At 56.9% G+C, this 18,737-nt stretch overlaps 1 protein-coding gene across 1 annotated transcript in view; it reads right to left on the reverse strand.

Moving 5' to 3' along the window:
• Window positions 1-18,737, reverse strand: part of LOC120909785 — a 57,650-nt gene that overhangs the window by 24,507 nt on the left and 14,406 nt on the right. Inside the window, exon 4 of the mRNA XM_040321518.1 lies at window positions 16,555-16,674. Within this exon, the coding sequence (XP_040177452.1) occupies window positions 16,555-16,674 (120 nt within the window). The remainder of the gene's footprint in view (window positions 1-16,554; window positions 16,675-18,737) is intronic.

The following is an 18,737-nucleotide window of genomic DNA, read 5'->3' on the forward strand; positions in this document are numbered from 1 at the left end:
GATTGGTAGAGAGGGGTGGAGGACACTGAATGGAGACCAGTGGAGGGATTGGTAGAGAGGGATGGAGGACACTGAATGGAGGTCAGTGGAGGGATTGGTAGAGAGGAATGGAGGACACTGAATGGAGGTCAGTGGAGGGATTGGTAGAGAGGGGTGGAGGACACTGAATGGAGGTCAGTGGAGGGATTGGTAGAGAGGGGTGGAGGACACTGAATGGAGGTCAGTGGAGGGATTGGTAGAGAGGGGTGGAGGACACTGAATGGAGGTCAGTGGAGGGATTGGTAGAGAGGGGTGGAGGACACTGAATGGAGGTCAGTAGAGGGATTGGTAGAGAGGGGTGGAGGACACTGAATGGAGATCAGTGGGGGGATTGGTAGAGAGGGGTGGAGGACACTGAATGGAGGCCAGTGGAGGGATTGGTAGAGAGGGGTGGAGGACAATGAATGGAGGTCAGTGGAGGGATTGGTAGAGAGGAGTGGAGGACACTGAATGGAGGTCAGTGGAGGGATTGGTAGAGAGGGGTGGAGGACACTGAATGGAGGTCAGTGGAGGGATTGGTAGAGAGGGGTGGAGGACACTGAATGGAGGTCAGTGGAGGGATTGGTAGAGAGGGGTGGAGGACACTGAATGGAGGTCAGTGGAGGGATTGGTAGAGAGGGGTGGAGGACACTGAATGGAGGCCAGTGGAGGGATTGGTAGAGAGGGGTGGAGGACAATGAATGGAGACCAGTGGAGGGATTGGTAGAGAGGGGTGGAGGACACTGAATGGAGATCAGTGGGGGGATTGGTAGAGAGGGGTGGAAGACACTGAATGGAGGTCAGTGGAGGGATTGGTAGAGAGGGGTGGAGGACACTGAATGGAGGCCAGTGGAGGGATTGGTAGAGAGGGGTGGAGGACAATGAATGGAGGTCAGTGGAGGGATTGGTAGAGAGGGGTGGAGGACACTGAATGGAGGTCAGTGGAGGGATTGGTAGAGAGGGGTGGAGGACACTGAATGGAGGTCAGTGGAGGGATTGGTAGAGAGGGGTGGAGGACACTGAATGGAGGTCAGTGGAGGGATTGGTAGAGAGGGGTGGAGGACACTGAATGGAGACCAGTGGAGGGATTGGTAGAGAGGGGTGGAGGACACTGAATGGAGACCAGTGGAGAGGTTGGTAGAGAGGGGTGGAGGACAATGAATGGAGACCAGTGGAGGGATTGGTAGAGAGGGGTGGAGGACACTATATGTAGACCAGTGGAGGGATTGGTAGAGAGGGGTGGAGGACACTGAATGGAGGCCAGTGGAGGGATTGGTAGAGAGGGGTGGAGGACACTGAATGGAGGTCAGTGGAGGGATTGGTAGAGAGGGGTGGAGGACACTGAATGGAGACCAGTGGAGGGATTGGTAGAGAGGGGTGGAGGACACTATATGTAGACCAGTGGAGGGATTGGTAGAGAGGGGTGGAGGACACTGAATGGAGGTCAGTGGAGGGATTGTTAGAGAGGGGTGGAGGACACTATATGTAGACCAGTGGAGGGATTGGTAGAGAGGGGTGGAGGACACTGAATGGAGACCAGTGGAGGGATTGGTAGAGAGGGGTGGAGGACACTGAATGGAGGTCAGTGGAGGGATTGGAGGAGAGGGGTGGAGGACACTGAATGGAGGTCAGTGGAGGGATTGGTAGAGAGGGGTGGAGGACACTGAATGGAGGTCAGTGGAGGGATTGGTAGAGAGGGGTGGAGGACACTGAATGGAGGTCAGTGGAGGGATTGGTGGAGAGGGGTGGAGGACACTGAATGGAGGTCAGTGGAGGGATTGGTAGAGAGGGGTGGAGGACACTGAATGGAGACCAGTGGACGGATTGGTAGAGAGGGGTGGAGGACACTGAATGGAGGTCAGTGGAGGGATTGGTAGAGAGGGGTGGAGGACACTGAATGGAGACCAGTGGAGGGATTGGTAGAGAGGGGTGGAGGACACTGAATGGAGGTCAGTGGAGGGATTGGTAGAGAGGGGTGGAGGACACTGAATGGAGGTCAGTGGAGGGATTGGTAGAGAGGGGTGGAGGACACTGAATGGAGGTCAGTGGAGGGATTGGTAGAGAGGGGTGGAGGACACTGAATGGAGACCAGTGGAGGGATTGGTAGAGAGGGGTGGAGGACACTGAATGGAGGTCAGTGGAGGGATTGGTAGAGAGGGGTGGAGGACACTGAATGGAGGTCAGTGGAGGGATTGGTAGAGAGGGGTGGAGGACACTGAATGGAGACCAGTGGAGGGATTGGTAGAGAGGGGTGGAGGACACTGAATGGAGGTCAGTGGAGAGATTGGTAGAGAGGGGTGGAGGACACTGAATGTAGACCAGTGGAAAGATTGGTAGAGAGGGGTGGAGGACACTGAATGGAGACCAGTGGAGGGATTGGTAGAGAGGGGTGGAGGACACTGAATGGAGGTCAGTGGAGGGATTGGTAGAGAGGGGTGGAGGACACTGAATGGAGACCAGTGGAGGGATTGGTAGAGAGGGGTGGAGGACACTGAATGGAGGTCAGTGGAGGGATTGGTAGAGAGGGGTGGAGGACACTGAATGGAGGTCAGTGGAGGGATTGGTAGAGAGGGGTGGAGGACACTGAATGGAGGTCAGTGGAGGGATTGGTAGAGAGGGGTGGAGGACACTGAATGGAGGTCAGTGGAGGGATTGGTAGAGAGGGGTGGAGGACACTGAATGGAGACCAGTGGAGGGATTGGTAGAGAGGGGTGGAGGACACTGAATGGAGACCAGTGGAGAGGTTGGTAGAGAGGGGTGGAGGACAATGAATGGAGACCAGTGGAGGGATTGGTAGAGAGGGGTGGAGGACACTATATGTAGACCAGTGGAGGGATTGGTAGAGAGGGGTGGAGGACACTGAATGGAGGTCAGTGGAGGGATTGGTAGAGAGGGGTGGAGGACACAGAATGGAGGTCAGTGGAGGGATTGGTAGAGAGGGGTGGAGGACACTGAATGGAGGTCAGTGGAGGGATTGGCAGAGAGAGGTGGAGGACACTGAATGGAGGTCAGTGGAGGGATTGGTAGAGAGGGGTGGAGGACACTGAATGGAGATCAGTGGAGGGATTGGCAGAGAGAGGTGGAGGACACAGAATGGAGGTCAGTGGAGGGATTGGCAGAGAGAGGTGGAGGACACTGAATGGAGGTCAGTGGAGGGATTGGTAGAGAGGGGTGGAGGACACTGAATGGAGACCAGTGGAGGGATTGGTAGAGAGGGGTGGAGGACACTGAATGGAGGTCAGTGGAGAGATTGGTAGAGAGGGGTGGAGGACACTGAATGTAGACCAGTGGAGAGATTGGTAGAGAGGGGTGGAGGACACTGAATGGAGACCAGTGGAGGGATTGGTAGAGAGGGGTGGAGGACACTGAATGGAGGTCAGTGGAGGGATTGGTAGAGAGGGGTGGAGGACACTGAATGGAGACCAGTGGAGGGATTGGTAGAGAGGGGTGGAGGACACTGAATGGAGGTCAGTGGAGGGATTGGTAGAGAGGGGTGGAGGACACTGAATGGAGGTCAGTGGAGGGATTGGTAGAGAGGGGTGGAGGACACTGAATGGAGGTCAGTGGAGGGATTGGTAGAGAGGGGTGGAGGACACTGAATGGAGGTCAGTGGAGGGATTGGTAGAGAGGGGTGGAGGACACTGAATGGAGACCAGTGGAGGGATTGGTAGAGAGGGGTGGAGGACACTGAATGGAGACCAGTGGAGAGGTTGGTAGAGAGGGGTGGAGGACAATGAATGGAGACCAGTGGAGGGATTGGTAGAGAGGGGTGGAGGACACTATATGTAGACCAGTGGAGGGATTGGTAGAGAGGGGTGGAGGACACTGAATGGAGGCCAGTGGAGGGATTGGTAGAGAGGGGTGGAGGACACTGAATGGAGGTCAGTGGAGGGATTGGTAGAGAGGGGTGGAGGACACTGAATAGAGGTCAGTGGAGGGATTGGTAGAGAGGGGTGGAGGACACTGAATGGAGGTCAGTGGAGGGATTGGTAGAGAGGGGTGGAGGACACTGAATGGAGGTCAGTGGAGGGATTGGTAGAGAGGGGTGGAGGACACTGAATGGAGGTCAGTGGAGGGATTGGTAGAGAGGGGTGGAGGACACTGAATGGAGACCAGTGGAGGGATTGGTAGAGAGGGGTGGAGGACACTGAATGTAGACCAGTGGAGGGATTGGCAGAGAGGGGTGGAGGACACTGAATGGGGGTCAATGGAGGGATTGGTAGAGAGGGGTGGAGGACACTGAATGGAGACCAGTGGAGTGATTGGTAGAGAGGGGTGGAGGACACTGAATGGAGGTCAGTGGAGGGATTGGAGGAGAGGGGTGGAGGACACTGAATAGAGGTCAGTGGAGGGATTGGTAGAGAGGGGTGGAGGACACTGAATGGAGGTCAGTGGAGGGATTGGTAGAGAGGGGTGGAGGACACTGAATGTAGACCAGTGGAGAGATTGGTAGAGAGGGGTGGAGGACACTGAATGGAGACCAGTGGAGGGATTGGTAGAGAGGGGTGGAGGACACTGAATGGAGGTCAGTGGAGGGATTGGTAGAGAGGGGTGGAGGACACTGAATGGAGACCAGTGGAGGGATTGGTAGAGAGGGGTGGAGGACACTGAATGGAGGTCAGTGGAGGGATTGGTAGAGAGGGGTGGAGGACACTGAATGGAGGTCAGTGGAGGGATTGGTAGAGAGGGGTGGAGGACACTGAATGGAGGTCAGTGGAGGGATTGGTAGAGAGGGGTGGAGGACACTGAATGGAGGTCAGTGGAGGGATTGGTAGAGAGGGGTGGAGGACACTGAATGGAGACCAGTGGAGGGATTGGTAGAGAGGGGTGGAGGACACTGAATGGAGACCAGTGGAGAGGTTGGTAGAGAGGGGTGGAGGACAATGAATGGAGACCAGTGGAGGGATTGGTAGAGAGGGGTGGAGGACACTATATGTAGACCAGTGGAGGGATTGGTAGAGAGGGGTGGAGGACACTGAATGGAGGTCAGTGGAGGGATTGGTAGAGAGGGGTGGAGGACACTGAATGTAGACCAGTGGAGGGATTGGTAGAGAGGGGTGGAGGACACTGAATGGAGACCAGTGGAGGGATTGGTAGAGAGGGGTGGAGGACACAGAATGGAGGTCAGTGGAGGGATTGGTAGAGAGGGGTGGAGGACACAGAATGGAGGTCAGTGGAGGGATTGGTAAAGAGGGGTGGAGGACACTGAATGGAGACCAGTGGAGGGATTGGTAGAGAGGGGTGGAGGACACAGAATGGAGGTCAGTGGAGGGATTGGTAGAGAGGGGTGGAGGACACTGAATGGAGGTCAGTGGAGGGATTGGTAGAGAGGGGTGGAGGACACTGAATGGAGACCAGTGGAGAGGTTGGTAGAGAGGGGTGGAGGACAATGAATGGAGACCAGTGGAGGGATTGGTAGAGAGGGGTGGAGGACAATGAATGGAGACCAGTGGAGAGATTGGTAGAGAGGGGTGGAGGACACTATATGTAGACCAGTGGAGGGATTGGTAGAGAGGGGTGGAGGACACTGAATGGAGGTCAGTGGAGGGATTGGTAGAGAGGGGTGGAGGACACTGAATGTAGACCAGTGGAGGGATTGGTAGAGAGGGGTGGAGGACACTGAATGGAGACCAGTGGAGGGATTGGTAGAGAGGGGTGGAGGACACAGAATGGAGGTCAGTGGAGGGATTGGTAGAGAGGGGTGGAGGACACAGAATGGAGGTCAGTGGAGGGATTGGTAGAGAGGGGTGGAGGACACTGAATGTAGACCAGTGGAGGGATTGGTAGAGAGGGGTGGAGGACACTGAATGGAGGTCAGTGGAGGGATTGGTAGAGAGGGGTGGAGGACACTGAATGGAGGTCAGTGGGGGGATTGGTAGAGAGGGGTGGAGGACACTGAATGGAGGTCAGTGGAGGGATTGGTAGAGAGGGGTGGAGGACACTGAATGGAGGTCAGTGGAGGGATTGGTAGAGAGGGGTGGAGGACACTGAATGGAGGTCAGTGGAGGGATTGGTAGAGAGGGGTGGAGGACACTGAATGGAGGTCAGTGGAGGGATTGGTAGAGAGGGGTGGAGGACACTGAATGGAGGTCAGTGGAGGGATTGGTAGAGAGGGGTGGAGGACACTGAATGGAGGTCAGTGGAGGGATTGGTAGAGAAGGGTGGAGGACACTGAATGGAGGTCAGTGGAGGGATTGGTAGAGAGGGGTGGAGGACACTGAATGTAGACCAGTGGAGGGATTGGTAGAGAGGGGTGGAGGACACTGAATGGAGGTCAGTGGAGGGATTGGTAGAGAGGGGTGGAGGACACTGAATGGAGACCAGTGGAGGGATTGGTAGAGAGGGGTGGAGGACACTGAATGGAGGTCAGTGGAGGGATTGGTAGAGAGGGGTGGAGGACACTGAATGGAGGTCAGTGGAGGGATTGGTAGAGAGGGGTGGAGGACACTGAATGGAGGTCAGTGGAGGGATTGGTAGAGAGGGGTGGAGGACACTGAATGGAGGTCAGTGGAGGGATTGGTAGAGAGGGGTGGAGGACACTGAATGGAGACCAGTGGAGGGATTGGTAGAGAGGGGTGGAGGACACTGAATGGAGACCAGTGGAGAGGTTGGTAGAGAGGGGTGGAGGACAATGAATGGAGACCAGTGGAGGGATTGGTAGAGAGGGGTGGAGGACACTATATGTAGACCAGTGGAGGGATTGGTAGAGAGGGGTGGAGGACACTGAATGGAGGTCAGTGGAGGGATTGGTAGAGAGGGGTGGAGGACACAGAATGGAGGTCAGTGGAGGGATTGGTAGAGAGGGGTGGAGGACACTGAATGGAGGTCAGTGGAGGGATTGGCAGAGAGAGGTGGAGGACACAGAATGGAGGTCAGTGGAGGGATTGGCAGAGAGAGGTGGAGGACACTGAATGGAGGTCAGTGGAGGGATTGGTAGAGAGGGGTGGAGGACACTGAATGGAGGTCAGTGGAGGGATTGGTAGAGAGGGGTGGAGGACACTGAATGGAGACCAGTGGAGGGATTGGCAGAGAGAGGTGGAGGACACTGAATGGAGGTCAGTGGAGGGATTGGTAGAGAGGGGTGGAGGACAGTGAATGGAGATCAGTGGAGGGATTGGTAGAGAGGGGTGGAGGACACTGAATGGAGACCAGTGGAGGGATTGGTAGAGAGGGGTGGAGGACACTGAATGGAGGTCAGTGGAGAGATTGGTAGAGAGGGGTGGAGGACACTGAATGTAGACCAGTGGAGAGATTGGTAGAGAGGGGTGGAGGACACTGAATGGAGACCAGTGGAGGGATTGGTAGAGAGGGGTGGAGGACACTGAATGGAGGTCAGTGGAGGGATTGGTAGAGAGGGGTGGAGGACACTGAATGGAGACCAGTGGAGGGATTGGTAGAGAGGGGTGGAGGACACTGAATGGAGGTCAGTGGAGGATTGGTAGAGAGGGGTGGAGGACACTGAATGGAGGTCAGTGGAGGGATTGGTAGAGAGGGGTGGAGGACACTGAATGGAGGTCAGTGGAGGGATTGGTAGAGAGGGGTGGAGGACACTGAATGGAGGTCAGTGGAGGGATTGGTAGAGAGGGGTGGAGGACACTGAATGGAGACCAGTGGAGGGATTGGTAGAGAGGGGTGGAGGACACTGAATGGAGACCAGTGGAGAGGTTGGTAGAGAGGGGTGGAGGACAATGAATGGAGACCAGTGGAGGGATTGGTAGAGAGGGGTGGAGGACACTATATGTAGACCAGTGGAGGGATTGGTAGAGAGGGGTGGAGGACACTGAATGGAGGCCAGTGGAGGGATTGGTAGAGAGGGGTGGAGGACACTGAATGGAGGTCAGTGGAGGGATTGGTAGAGAGGGGTGGAGGACACTGAATAGAGGTCAGTGGAGGGATTGGTAGAGAGGGGTGGAGGACACTGAATGGAGGTCAGTGGAGGGATTGGTAGAGAGGGGTGGAGGACACTGAATGGAGGTCAGTGGAGGGATTGGTAGAGAGGGGTGGAGGACACTGAATGGAGGTCAGTGGAGGGATTGGTAGAGAGGGGTGGAGGACACTGAATGGAGACCAGTGGAGGAATTGGTAGAGAGGGGTGGAGGACACTGAATGTAGACCAGTGGAGGGATTGGCAGAGAGGGGTGGAGGACACTGAATGGGGGTCAATGGAGGGATTGGTAGAGAGGGGTGGAGGACACTGAATGGAGACCAGTGGAGTGATTGGTAGAGAGGGGTGGAGGACACTGAATGGAGGTCAGTGGAGGGATTGGAGGAGAGGGGTGGAGGACACTGAATAGAGGTCAGTGGAGGGATTGGTAGAGAGGGGTGGAGGACACTGAATGGAGGTCAGTGGAGGGATTGGTAGAGAGGGGTGGAGGACACTGAATGTAGACCAGTGGAGTGATTGGTAGAGAGGGGTGGAGGACACTGAATGGAGGTCAGTGGAGGGATTGGTAGAGAGGGGTGGAGGACACTGAATGGAGGTCAGTGGAGGGATTGGTAGAGAGGGGTGGAGGACACTGAATGGAGGTCAGTGGAGGGATTGGTAGAGAGGGGTGGAGGACACTGAATGGAGACCAGTGGAGGGATTGGTAGAGAGGGGTGGAGGACACTGAATGGAGACCAGTGGAGAGGTTGGTAGAGAGGGGTGGAGGACAATGAATGGAGACCAGTGGAGGGATTGGTAGAGAGGGGTGGAGGACACTATATGTAGACCAGTGGAGGGATTGGTAGAGAGGGTGGAGGACACTGAATGGAGGTCAGTGGAGGGATTGGTAGAGAGGGGTGGAGGACACTGAATGTAGACCAGTGGAGGGATTGGTAGAGAGGGGTGGAGGACACTGAATGGAGACCAGTGGAGGGATTGGTAGAGAGGGGTGGAGGACACAGAATGGAGGTCAGTGGAGGGATTGGTAGAGAGGGGTGGAGGACACAGAATGGAGGTCAGTGGAGGGATTGGTAGAGAGGGGTGGAGGACACTGAATGGAGGTCAGTGGAGGGATTGGTAGAGAGGGGTGGAGGACACTGAATGGAGACCAGTGGAGAGGTTGGTAGAGAGGGGTGGAGGACAATGAATGGAGACCAGTGGAGGGATTGGTAGAGAGGGGTGGAGGACAATGAATGGAGACCAGTGGAGAGATTGGTAGAGAGGGGTGGAGGACACTATATGTAGACCAGTGGAGGGATTGGTAGAGAGGGGTGGAGGACACTGAATGGAGGTCAGTGGAGGGATTGGTAGAGAGGGGTGGAGGACACTGAATGGAGACCAGTGGAGGGATTGGTAGAGAGGGGTGGAGGACACTGAATGGAGACCAGTGGAGGGATTGGTAGAGAGGGGTGGAGGACACTGAATGGAGGTCAGTGGAGGGATTGGTAGAGAGGGGTGGAGGACACTGAATGGAGACCAGTGGAGGGATTGGTAGAGAGGGGTGGAGGACACTGAATGGAGACCAGTGGAGAGGTTGGTAGAGAGGGGTGGAGGACAATGAATGGAGACCAGTGGAGGGATTGGTAGAGAGGGGTGGAGGACACTATATGTAGACCAGTGGAGGGATTGGTAGAGAGGGGTGGAGGACACTGAATGGAGGTCAGTGGAGGGATTGGTAGAGAGGGGTGGAGGACACTGAATGGAGACCAGTGGAGGGATTGGTAGAGAGGGGGGTGGAGGACACTGAATGGAGACCAGTGGAGGGATTGGTAGAGAGGGGTGGAGGACACAGAATGGAGGTCAGTGGAGGGATTGGTAGAGAGGGGTGGAGGACACAGAATGGAGGTCAGTGGAGGGATTGGTAGAGAGGGGTGGAGGACACTGAATGGAGACCAGTGGAGGGATTGGTAGAGAGGGGTGGAGGACACAGAATGGAGGTCAGTGGAGGGATTGGTAGAGAGGGGTGGAGGACACTGAATGGAGGTCAGTGGAGGGATTGGTAGAGAGGGGTGGAGGACACTGAATGGAGACCAGTGGAGAGGTTGGTAGAGAGGGGTGGAGGACAATGAATGGAGACCAGTGGAGGGATTGGTAGAGAGGGGTGGAGGACAATGAATGGAGACCAGTGGAGAGATTGGTAGAGAGGGGTGGAGGACACTATATGTAGACCAGTGGAGGGATTGGTAGAGAGGGGTGGAGGACACTGAATGGAGGTCAGTGGAGGGATTGGTAGAGAGGGGTGGAGGACACTGAATGTAGACCAGTGGAGGATTGGTAGAGAGGGGGTGGAGGACACTGAATGGAGACCAGTGGAGGGATTGGTAGAGAGGGGTGGAGGACACAGAATGGAGGTCAGTGGAGGGATTGGTAGAGAGGGGTGGAGGACACAGAATGGAGGTCAGTGGAGGGATTGGTAGAGAGGGGTGGAGGACATGAATGTAGACCAGTGGAGGGATTGGTAGAGAGGGGTGGAGGACACTGAATGGAGGTCAGTGGAGGGATTGGTAGAGAGGGGTGGAGGACACTGAATGGAGGTCAGTGGGGGGATTGGTAGAGAGGGGTGGAGGACACTGAATGGAGGTCAGTGGAGGGATTGGTAGAGAGGGGTGGAGGACACTGAATGGAGGTCAGTGGAGGGATTGGTAGAGAGGGGTGGAGGACACTGAATGGAGGTCAGTGGAGGGATTGGTAGAGAGGGTGGAGGACACTGAATGGAGGTCAGTGGAGGGATTGGTAGAGAGGGGTGGAGGACACTGAATGGAGGTCAGTGGAGGGATTGGTAGAGAGGGGTGGAGGACACTGAATGGAGGTCAGTGGAGGGATTGGTAGAGAAGGGTGGAGGACACTGAATGGAGGTCAGTGGAGGGATTGGTAGAGAGGGGTGGAGGACACTGAATGTAGACCAGTGGAGGGATTGGTAGAGAGGGGTGGAGGACACTGAATGGAGGTCAGTGGAGGGATTGGTAGAGAGGGGTGGAGGACACTGAATGGAGACCAGTGGAGGGATTGGTAGAGAGGGGTGGAGGACACTGAATGGAGGTCAGTGGAGGGATTGGTAGAGAGGGGTGGAGGACACTGAATGGAGGTCAGTGGAGGGATTGGTAGAGAGGGGTGGAGGACACTGAATGGAGGTCAGTGGAGGGATTGGTAGAGAGGGGGTGGAGGACACTGAATGGAGGTCAGTGGAGGGATTGGTAGAGAGGGGTGGAGGACACTGAATGGAGACCAGTGGAGGGATTGGTAGAGAGGGGTGGAGGACACTGAATGGAGACCAGTGGAGAGGTTGGTAGAGAGGGGGTGGAGGACAATGAATGGAGACCAGTGGAGGGATTGGTAGAGAGGGGTGGAGGACACTATATGTAGACCAGTGGGAGGATTGGTAGAGAGGGGTGGAGGACACTGAATGGAGGCCAGTGGAGGGATTGGTAGAGAGGGGTGGAGGACACAGAATGGAGGTCAGTGGAGGGATTGGTAGAGAGGGGTGGAGGACACTGAATGGAGGTCAGTGGAGGGATTGGCAGAGAGAGGTGGAGGACACAGAATGGAGGTCAGTGGAGGGATTGGCAGAGAGAGGTGGAGGACACTGAATGGAGGTCAGTGGAGGGATTGGTAGAGAGGGGTGGAGGACACTGAATGGAGGTCAGTGGAGGGATTGGTAGAGAGGGGTGGAGGACACTGAATGGAGACCAGTGGAGGGATTGGCAGAGAGAGGTGGAGGACACTGAATGGAGGTCAGTGGAGGGATTGGTAGAGAGGGGTGGAGGACAGTGAATGGAGATCAGTGGAGGGATTGGTAGAGAGGGGTGGAGGACACTGAATGGAGACAGTGAGGGATTGGTAGAGAGGGGTGGAGGACACTGAATGGAGGTCAGTGGAGAGATTGGTAGAGAGGGGTGGAGGACACTGAATGTAGACCAGTGGAGGGATTGGTAGAGAGGGGTGGAGGACACTGAATGGAGACCAGTGGAGGGATTGGTAGAGAGGGGTGGAGGACACTGAATGGAGGTCAGTGGAGGGATTGGTAGAGAGGGGTGGAGGACACTGAATGGAGACCAGTGGGGGATTGGTAGAGAGGGGTGGAGGACACAGAATGGAGGTCAGTGGAGGGATTGGTAGAGAGGGGTGGAGGACACTGAATGGAGGTCAGTGGAGGGATTGGTAGAGAGGGGGTGGAGGACACTGAATGGAGGTCAGTGGAGGGATTGGTAGAGAGGGGTGGAGGACACTGAATGGAGGTCAGTGGAGGGATTGGTAGAGAGGGGTGGAGGACACTGAATGGAGACCAGTGGAGGGATTGGTAGAGAGGGGTGGAGGACACTGAATGGAGACCAGTGGAGAGGTTGGTAGAGAGGGGTGGAGGACAATGAATGGAGACCAGTGGAGGGATTGGTAGAGAGGGGTGGAGGACACTATATGTAGACCAGTGGAGGGATTGGTAGAGAGGGGTGGAGGACACTGAATGGAGGCCAGTGGAGGGATTGGTAGAGAGGGGTGGAGGACACTGAATGGAGGTCAGTGGAGGGATTGGTAGAGAGGGGTGGAGGACACTGAATAGAGGTCAGTGGAGGGATTGTAGAGAGGGGTGGAGGACACTGAATGGAGGTCAGTGGAGGGATTGGTAGAGAGGGGTGGAGGACACTGAATGGAGGTCAGTGGAGGGATTGGTAGAGAGGGGTGGAGGACACTGAATGGAGGTCAGAGGAGGGATTGGTAGAGAGGGGTGGAGGACACTGAATTGGAGACCAGTGGAGGAATTGGTAGAGAGGGGTGGAGGACACTGAATGTAGACAGTGGAGGGATTGGCAGAGAGGGTGGAGGACACTGAATGGGGGTCAATGGAGGGATTGGTAGAGAGGGGTGGAGGACACTGAATGGAGACCAGTGGAGTGATTGGTAGAGAGGGGTGGAGGACACTGAATGGAGGTCAGTGGAGGGATTGGAGGAGAGGGGTGAGGACACTGAATAGAGGTCAGTGGAGGGATTGGTAGAGAGGGGTGGAGGACACTGAATGGAGGTCAGTGGAGGGATTGGTAGAGAGGGGTGGAGGACACTGAATGTAGACCAGTGAGTGATGGATAGAGAGGGGTGGAGGACACTGAATGGAGGTCAGTGGAGGGATTGGTAGAGAGGGGTGGAGACACTGAATGGAGGTCAGTGGAGGGATTGGTAGAGAGGGGTGGAGGACACTGAATGGAGGTCAGTGGAGGGATTGGTAGAGAGGGGTGGAGGACCACTGAATGGAGACCAGTGGAGGGATGGTAGAGAGGGGTGGAGGACACTGAATGGAGACAGTGGAGAGGTTGGTAGAGAGGGGTGGAGGACAATGAATGGAGACCAGTGGAGGGATTGTAGAGAGGGGTGGAGGACACTATATGTAGACCAGTGGAGGGATTGGTAGAGAGGGGTGGAGGACACGGAATGGAGGTCAGTGGAGGGATTGGTAGAGAGGGTGGAGGGACACTGAATGTAGACCAGTGGAGGGTTTGGTAGAGAGGGGTGGAGGACACTGAATGGAGACCAGTGGAGGGATTGGTAGAGAGGGGTGGAGGACACAGAATGGAGGTCAGTGGAGGGATTGGTAGAGAGGGTGGAGGACACAGAATGGAGGTCAGTGGAGGGGATTGGTAGAGAGGGGTGGAGGACACTGAATGGAGGTCAGTGGAGGATTGGGAGAGAGGGGTGGAGGCCACTGAATGGAGACAGTGGAGAGGTTGGTAGAGAGGGGTGGAGGACAATGAATGGAGACCAGTGGAGGGATTGGTAGAGAGGGGTGGAGGACAATGAATGGAGACCAGTGGAGAGATTTGGTAGAGAGGGGTGGAGGACACTATATGTAGACCAGTGGAGGGATTGGTAGAGAGGGGTGGAGGGACACTGAATGGAGGTCAGTGGAGGGATTGGTAAGAGAGGGTGGAGGACACTGAATGGAGACCAGTGGAGTGATTGGTAGAGAGGGGTGGAGGACACTGAATGGAGACCAAGTGGAGGGATTGGTAGAGAGGGGTGGAGGACACTGAATGGAGGTCAGTGGAGGGATTGGTAGAGAGGGGTGGAGACACTGAATGGAGGTCAGTGGAGGGATTGTAGAGAGGGGTGGAGGACACTGAATGGAGACCAGTGGAGGGATTGGTAGAGAGGGGTGGAGGACAATGAATGGAGACCAGTGGAGGGATTGGTAGAGAGGGGTGGAGGACACTGAATGGAGACCAGTGGAGGGATTGGTAGAGAGGGGTGGAGGACACTGAATGGAGGTCAGTGGAGGGATTGGTAGAGAGGAGTTGGAGGACACTGAATGGGGGAGGTCAGTGGAGGGATTGGTAGAGAGGGGTGGAGGACACTGAATGGAGGTCAGTGGAGGGATTGGTAGAGAGGGGTGGAGGACACAGAATGGAGGTCAGTGGAGGGATTGGTATGAGAGGGGTGGAGGACACAGATGGAGGTCAGGTGGAGGATTGGTAGAGAGGGGTGGAGGACACTGAATGTAGACCAGTGGAGGATGGTAGAGAGGGGTGGAGGACACTGAATGGAGACCAGTGGAGGGATTGGTAGAGAGGGGTGGAGGGACACTGATGGAGACCAGTGGAGGATTGGTAGAGAGGGGTGGAGGACACTGAATGGAGACCAGTGGAGGGATCGGTAGAGAGGAGTGGAGGACACTGAATGGAGGTCAGTGGAGGGATTGGTAGAGAGGGGTGGAGGACACAGAATGGAGGTCAGTGGAGGGATTGGTAGAGAGGGGTGGAGGACACTGAATGGAGGTCAGTGGAGGGATTGGTAGAGAGGGGTGGAGGACACTGAATGGAGGTCAGTGGAGGGATTGGTAGAGAGGGGTGGAGGACACTGAATGGAGGTCAGTGGAGGGATGGTAGAGAGGGGTGGAGGACACTGAATGGAGGTCAGTGGAGGGATTGGTAGAGAGGGGTGGAGGACAATGAATGAGACCAGTGGAGAGAATTGGTAGAGAGGGTGGAGGACACTATATGTAGACCAGTGGAGGGATTGGTAGAGAGGGGTGGAGGACACTGAATGGAGGTCAGTGGAGGGATTGGTAGAGAGGGATGGAGGACACAGAATGGAGGTCAGTGGAGGGATTGGTAGTAGAGGGGGTGGAGGACACTGAATGGAGACCAGTGGAGGGATTGGTAGAGAGGGGTGGAGGACACAGAATGGAGGTCAGTGGAGGGATTGGTAGAGAGGGGTGGAGGACACTGAATGGAGGTCAGTGGAGGGATTGGTAGAGAGGGGTGGAGGACACTGATATGGAGGTCAGTGGAGAGATTGGTAGAGAGGGTGGAGGACACTGAATGGAGACCAGTGGAGGGATTGGTAGAGAGGGGTGGAGGACACTGAATGGAGGTCAGTGGAGGGATTGGTAGAGAGGGGTGGAGGACACTGAATGGAGACCAGTGGAGAGGTTGGTAGAGAGGGGTGGAGGACAATGAATGGAGACCAGTGGAGGGATTGGTAGAGAGGGGTGGAGGACAATGAATGGAGACCAGTGGAGAGATTGGTAGAGAGGGGTGGAGGACACTATATGTAGACCAGTGGAGGGATTGGTAGAGAGGGGTGGAGGACACTGAATGGAGACCAGTGGAGGGATTGTTAGAGAGGGGTGGAGGACACTGAATGGAGGTCAGTGGAGGGATTGGTAGAGAGGGGTGGAGGACACTGAATGGAGGTCAGTGGGGGGATTTGGTAGAGAGGGGTGGAGGACACTGAATGGAGGTCAGTGGAGGATTGGTAGAGAGGGGTGGAGGACACTGAATGGAGGTCAGTGGAGGGATTGGTAGAGAGGGGTGGAGGACACTGAATGGAGGTCAGTGGAGGGATTGGTAGAGAGGGGTGGAGGACACTGAATGGAGACCAGTGGGGGGATTGGTAGAGAGGGGTGGAGGACACTGAATGGAGACCAGTGGAGGGATTGGTAGAGAGGGGTGGAGGACACTGAATGTAGACCAGTGGAGGGATTGGTGGAGAGGGGTGGAGGACACTGAATGGAGGGATTGGTAGAGGGGTGGAGGACACTGAATGGAGACCAGTGGAGGGATTGGTAGAGAGGGGTGGAGGGACACTGAATGGAGGTCAGTGGAGGGATTGGTAGAGAGGGGTGGAGGACACTGAATGGAGGTCAGTGGAGGGATTGGTAGAGAGGGGTGGAGGACACTGAATGTAGACAGTGGAGGGATTGGTAGAGAGGGGTGGAGGACACTGAATGGAGACCAGTGGAGGGATTGGTAGAGAGGGGTGGAGGACACAGAATGGAGGTCAGTGGAGGGATTGGTAGAGAGGGGTGGAGGACACAGAATGGAGGAAAAAGCCTTACGGAAACGACGTAAAAAAAAAAAGCGACGGCCGGACGTACGTTTGTGGATTGGCGTATCTACCTAATATGTACTAAAACGAACGCCAGTCGGATCGAGCCCAGCTTCAGGCGTATCTTGTTTTGTGGATACAAAAATTACTCGGCGTATCCATAGATACGCGGCGTATCGTTTGTGGATCTGGCCCCATGTGCTCATGTTGGCTCCGCCCATGATGTCAGATTTGTCAGTGAAAGATGGGTTCTGATTGGTCCCTGCTGGTTACGTTGCTCTCATGCTTAGTAAACTTACCGCTTTGTGGCGTCATCCAGTTTTCCGTTGTAGTTCATAATGACGTAGATCTCCCCGGGAGACGCTTCATGGAGGATGGAGGCAATGCAGCCATCGTGTTCTGAAGGGGACAGTCTCAGCCTATAACAGAGAGAAGAGGGGTTAGCACTTCCGCCTGGCAGCACTGGGGTTCAAAGGGAAGGTGGGGTAGAGGTGGGAAGGTGCGTGACGGGAAGGTGGGGTAGAGGTGGGGGACGGGAAGGTGGGGTAGAGGTGGGGGACGGGAAGGTGGGGTAGAGGTGGGAAGGTGCGTGACGGGAAGGTGAGGTAGAGGTGGAAGGTGGGGGACGGAAGGTGGGGGACGGCAAGGTGGGGTAGAGGTGGGGGGTGGGGGACGGGAAGGTGGGTGACGGGAAGGTGGGGGACGGGAAGGTGGGGTAGAGGTGGGGGACGGGAAGGTGGGGTAGAGGTGGGAAGGTGCGTGACGGGAAGGTGGGGTAGAGGTGGGAAGGTGGGGGGTGGGGTAGAGGTAGTGGACGGGAAGGTGAGGTAGAGGTGGGAAGGTGGGGGACGGGAAGGTGGGGGACGGCAAGGTGGGGTAGAGGTGGGGGGTGGGGGGACGGGAAGGTGGGGTAGAGGTGGGAAGGTGGGGGACGGGAAGGTGCGTGACGGAAAGGTGGGGTAGAGGTGGGGGACGGGAAGGTGGGGTAGAGGTGGGGGGTTGGGTAGAGGTGGGGGGTTGGGAAGGTGGGGTAGTGGGGGACGGGAAGGTGGGGTAGAGGTGGGAAGGTGCGTGACTGGAAAGTGGGGGACGGGAAGGTGGGGTAGAGGTGGGGGGTGGGGTAGAGGTGGGGGACGGGAGGGTGGGTGACGGGAAGGTGGGGTAGAGGTGGGAAGGTGCGTGACGGGAAGGTGGGGGACGGGAAGGTGGGGTAGAGGTGGGGGACGGGAAGGTGCGTGACGGGAAGGTGGGGTAGAGGTGGGGGGTGGGAAGGTGGGGTAGAGGTGGGAAGGTGGTGGACGGGAAGGTGGGGTAGAGGTGGGAAGGTGGGGGACGGGAAGGTGGGGTAGAGGTGGGGGACGGGAAGGGGGGAAGAGGTGGGAAGGTGGGGACGGGAAGGTGGGGTAGAGGTGGGGGGACGGGAAGGTGGGGTAGAGGTGGGAACGGGAAGGTGGGGTAGAGGTGGGAAGGTGGGGGACGGGAAGGTGGGGGACGGGAAAGTGGGGTAGAGGTGGGAAGGTGGGGGACGGGAAGGTGGGGTAGAGGTGGGAAGGTGGGGGACGGGAAGGTGGGGTAGAGGTGGGGGACGGGAAGGTGGGGTAGAGGTGGGAAGGTGGGGTAGAGGTGGGGGACGGGAAGGTGGGGTAGAGGTGGGAAGGTGGGGTAGAGGTGGGGGACGGGAAGGTGGGGTAGAGGTGGGAAGGTGGGGGACGGGAAGGTGGGGGACGGGAAGGTGGGGTAGAGGTGGGAAGGTGGGTGACGGGAAGGTGGGGTAGAGGTGGGGGACGGGAAGGTGGGGTAGAGGTGGGGAACGGGAAGGTGGGGTAGAGGTGGGAAGGTGGGGACGGGAAGGTGGGGTAGAGGTGGGGGACGGGAAGGTGCGTGACGGGAAGGTGGGGGACGGGAAGGTGGGGTAGAGGTGGGGGACGGGAAGGTGCGTGACGGGAAGGTGGGGTAGAGGTGGGAAGGTGCGTGACGGGAAGGTGGGGGACGGGAAGGTGGGGTAGAGGTGGGGGACGGGAAGGTGCGTGACGGGAAGGTGGGGTAGAGGTGGGAAGGTGCGTGACGGGAAGGTGGGGTAGAGGTGGGGGACGGGAAGGTGCGTGACGGGAAGGTGGGGTAGAGGTGGGAAGGTGCGTGACGGGAAGGTGGGGGACGGGAAGGTGGGGTAGAGGTGGGAAGGTGGGGGACGGGAAGGTGGGGGTAGAGGTGGGAAGGTGCGTGACGGGAAGGTGGGGGACGGGAAGGTGGGGTAGAGGTGGGGGACGGGAAGGTGGGTGATGGGAAGGTGGGGTAGAGGTGGGGGGTGGGAAGGTGGGGGACGGGAAGGTGGGGTAGAGGTGGGAAGGTGCGTGACGGGAAGGTGGGGGACGGGAAGGTGGGGTAGAGATGGGAAGGTGGGGTAGAGGTGGGGGGTGGGAAGGTGGGGGACGGGAAGGTGGGGTAGAGGTGGGGGACGGGAAGGTGGGGTAGAGGTGGGAAG

The sequence above is a fragment of the Rana temporaria genome, chromosome 8 (assembly GCF_905171775.1).
Source record: "Rana temporaria chromosome 8, aRanTem1.1, whole genome shotgun sequence".
Taxonomy (NCBI): Eukaryota; Metazoa; Chordata; class Amphibia; order Anura; family Ranidae; genus Rana; species Rana temporaria.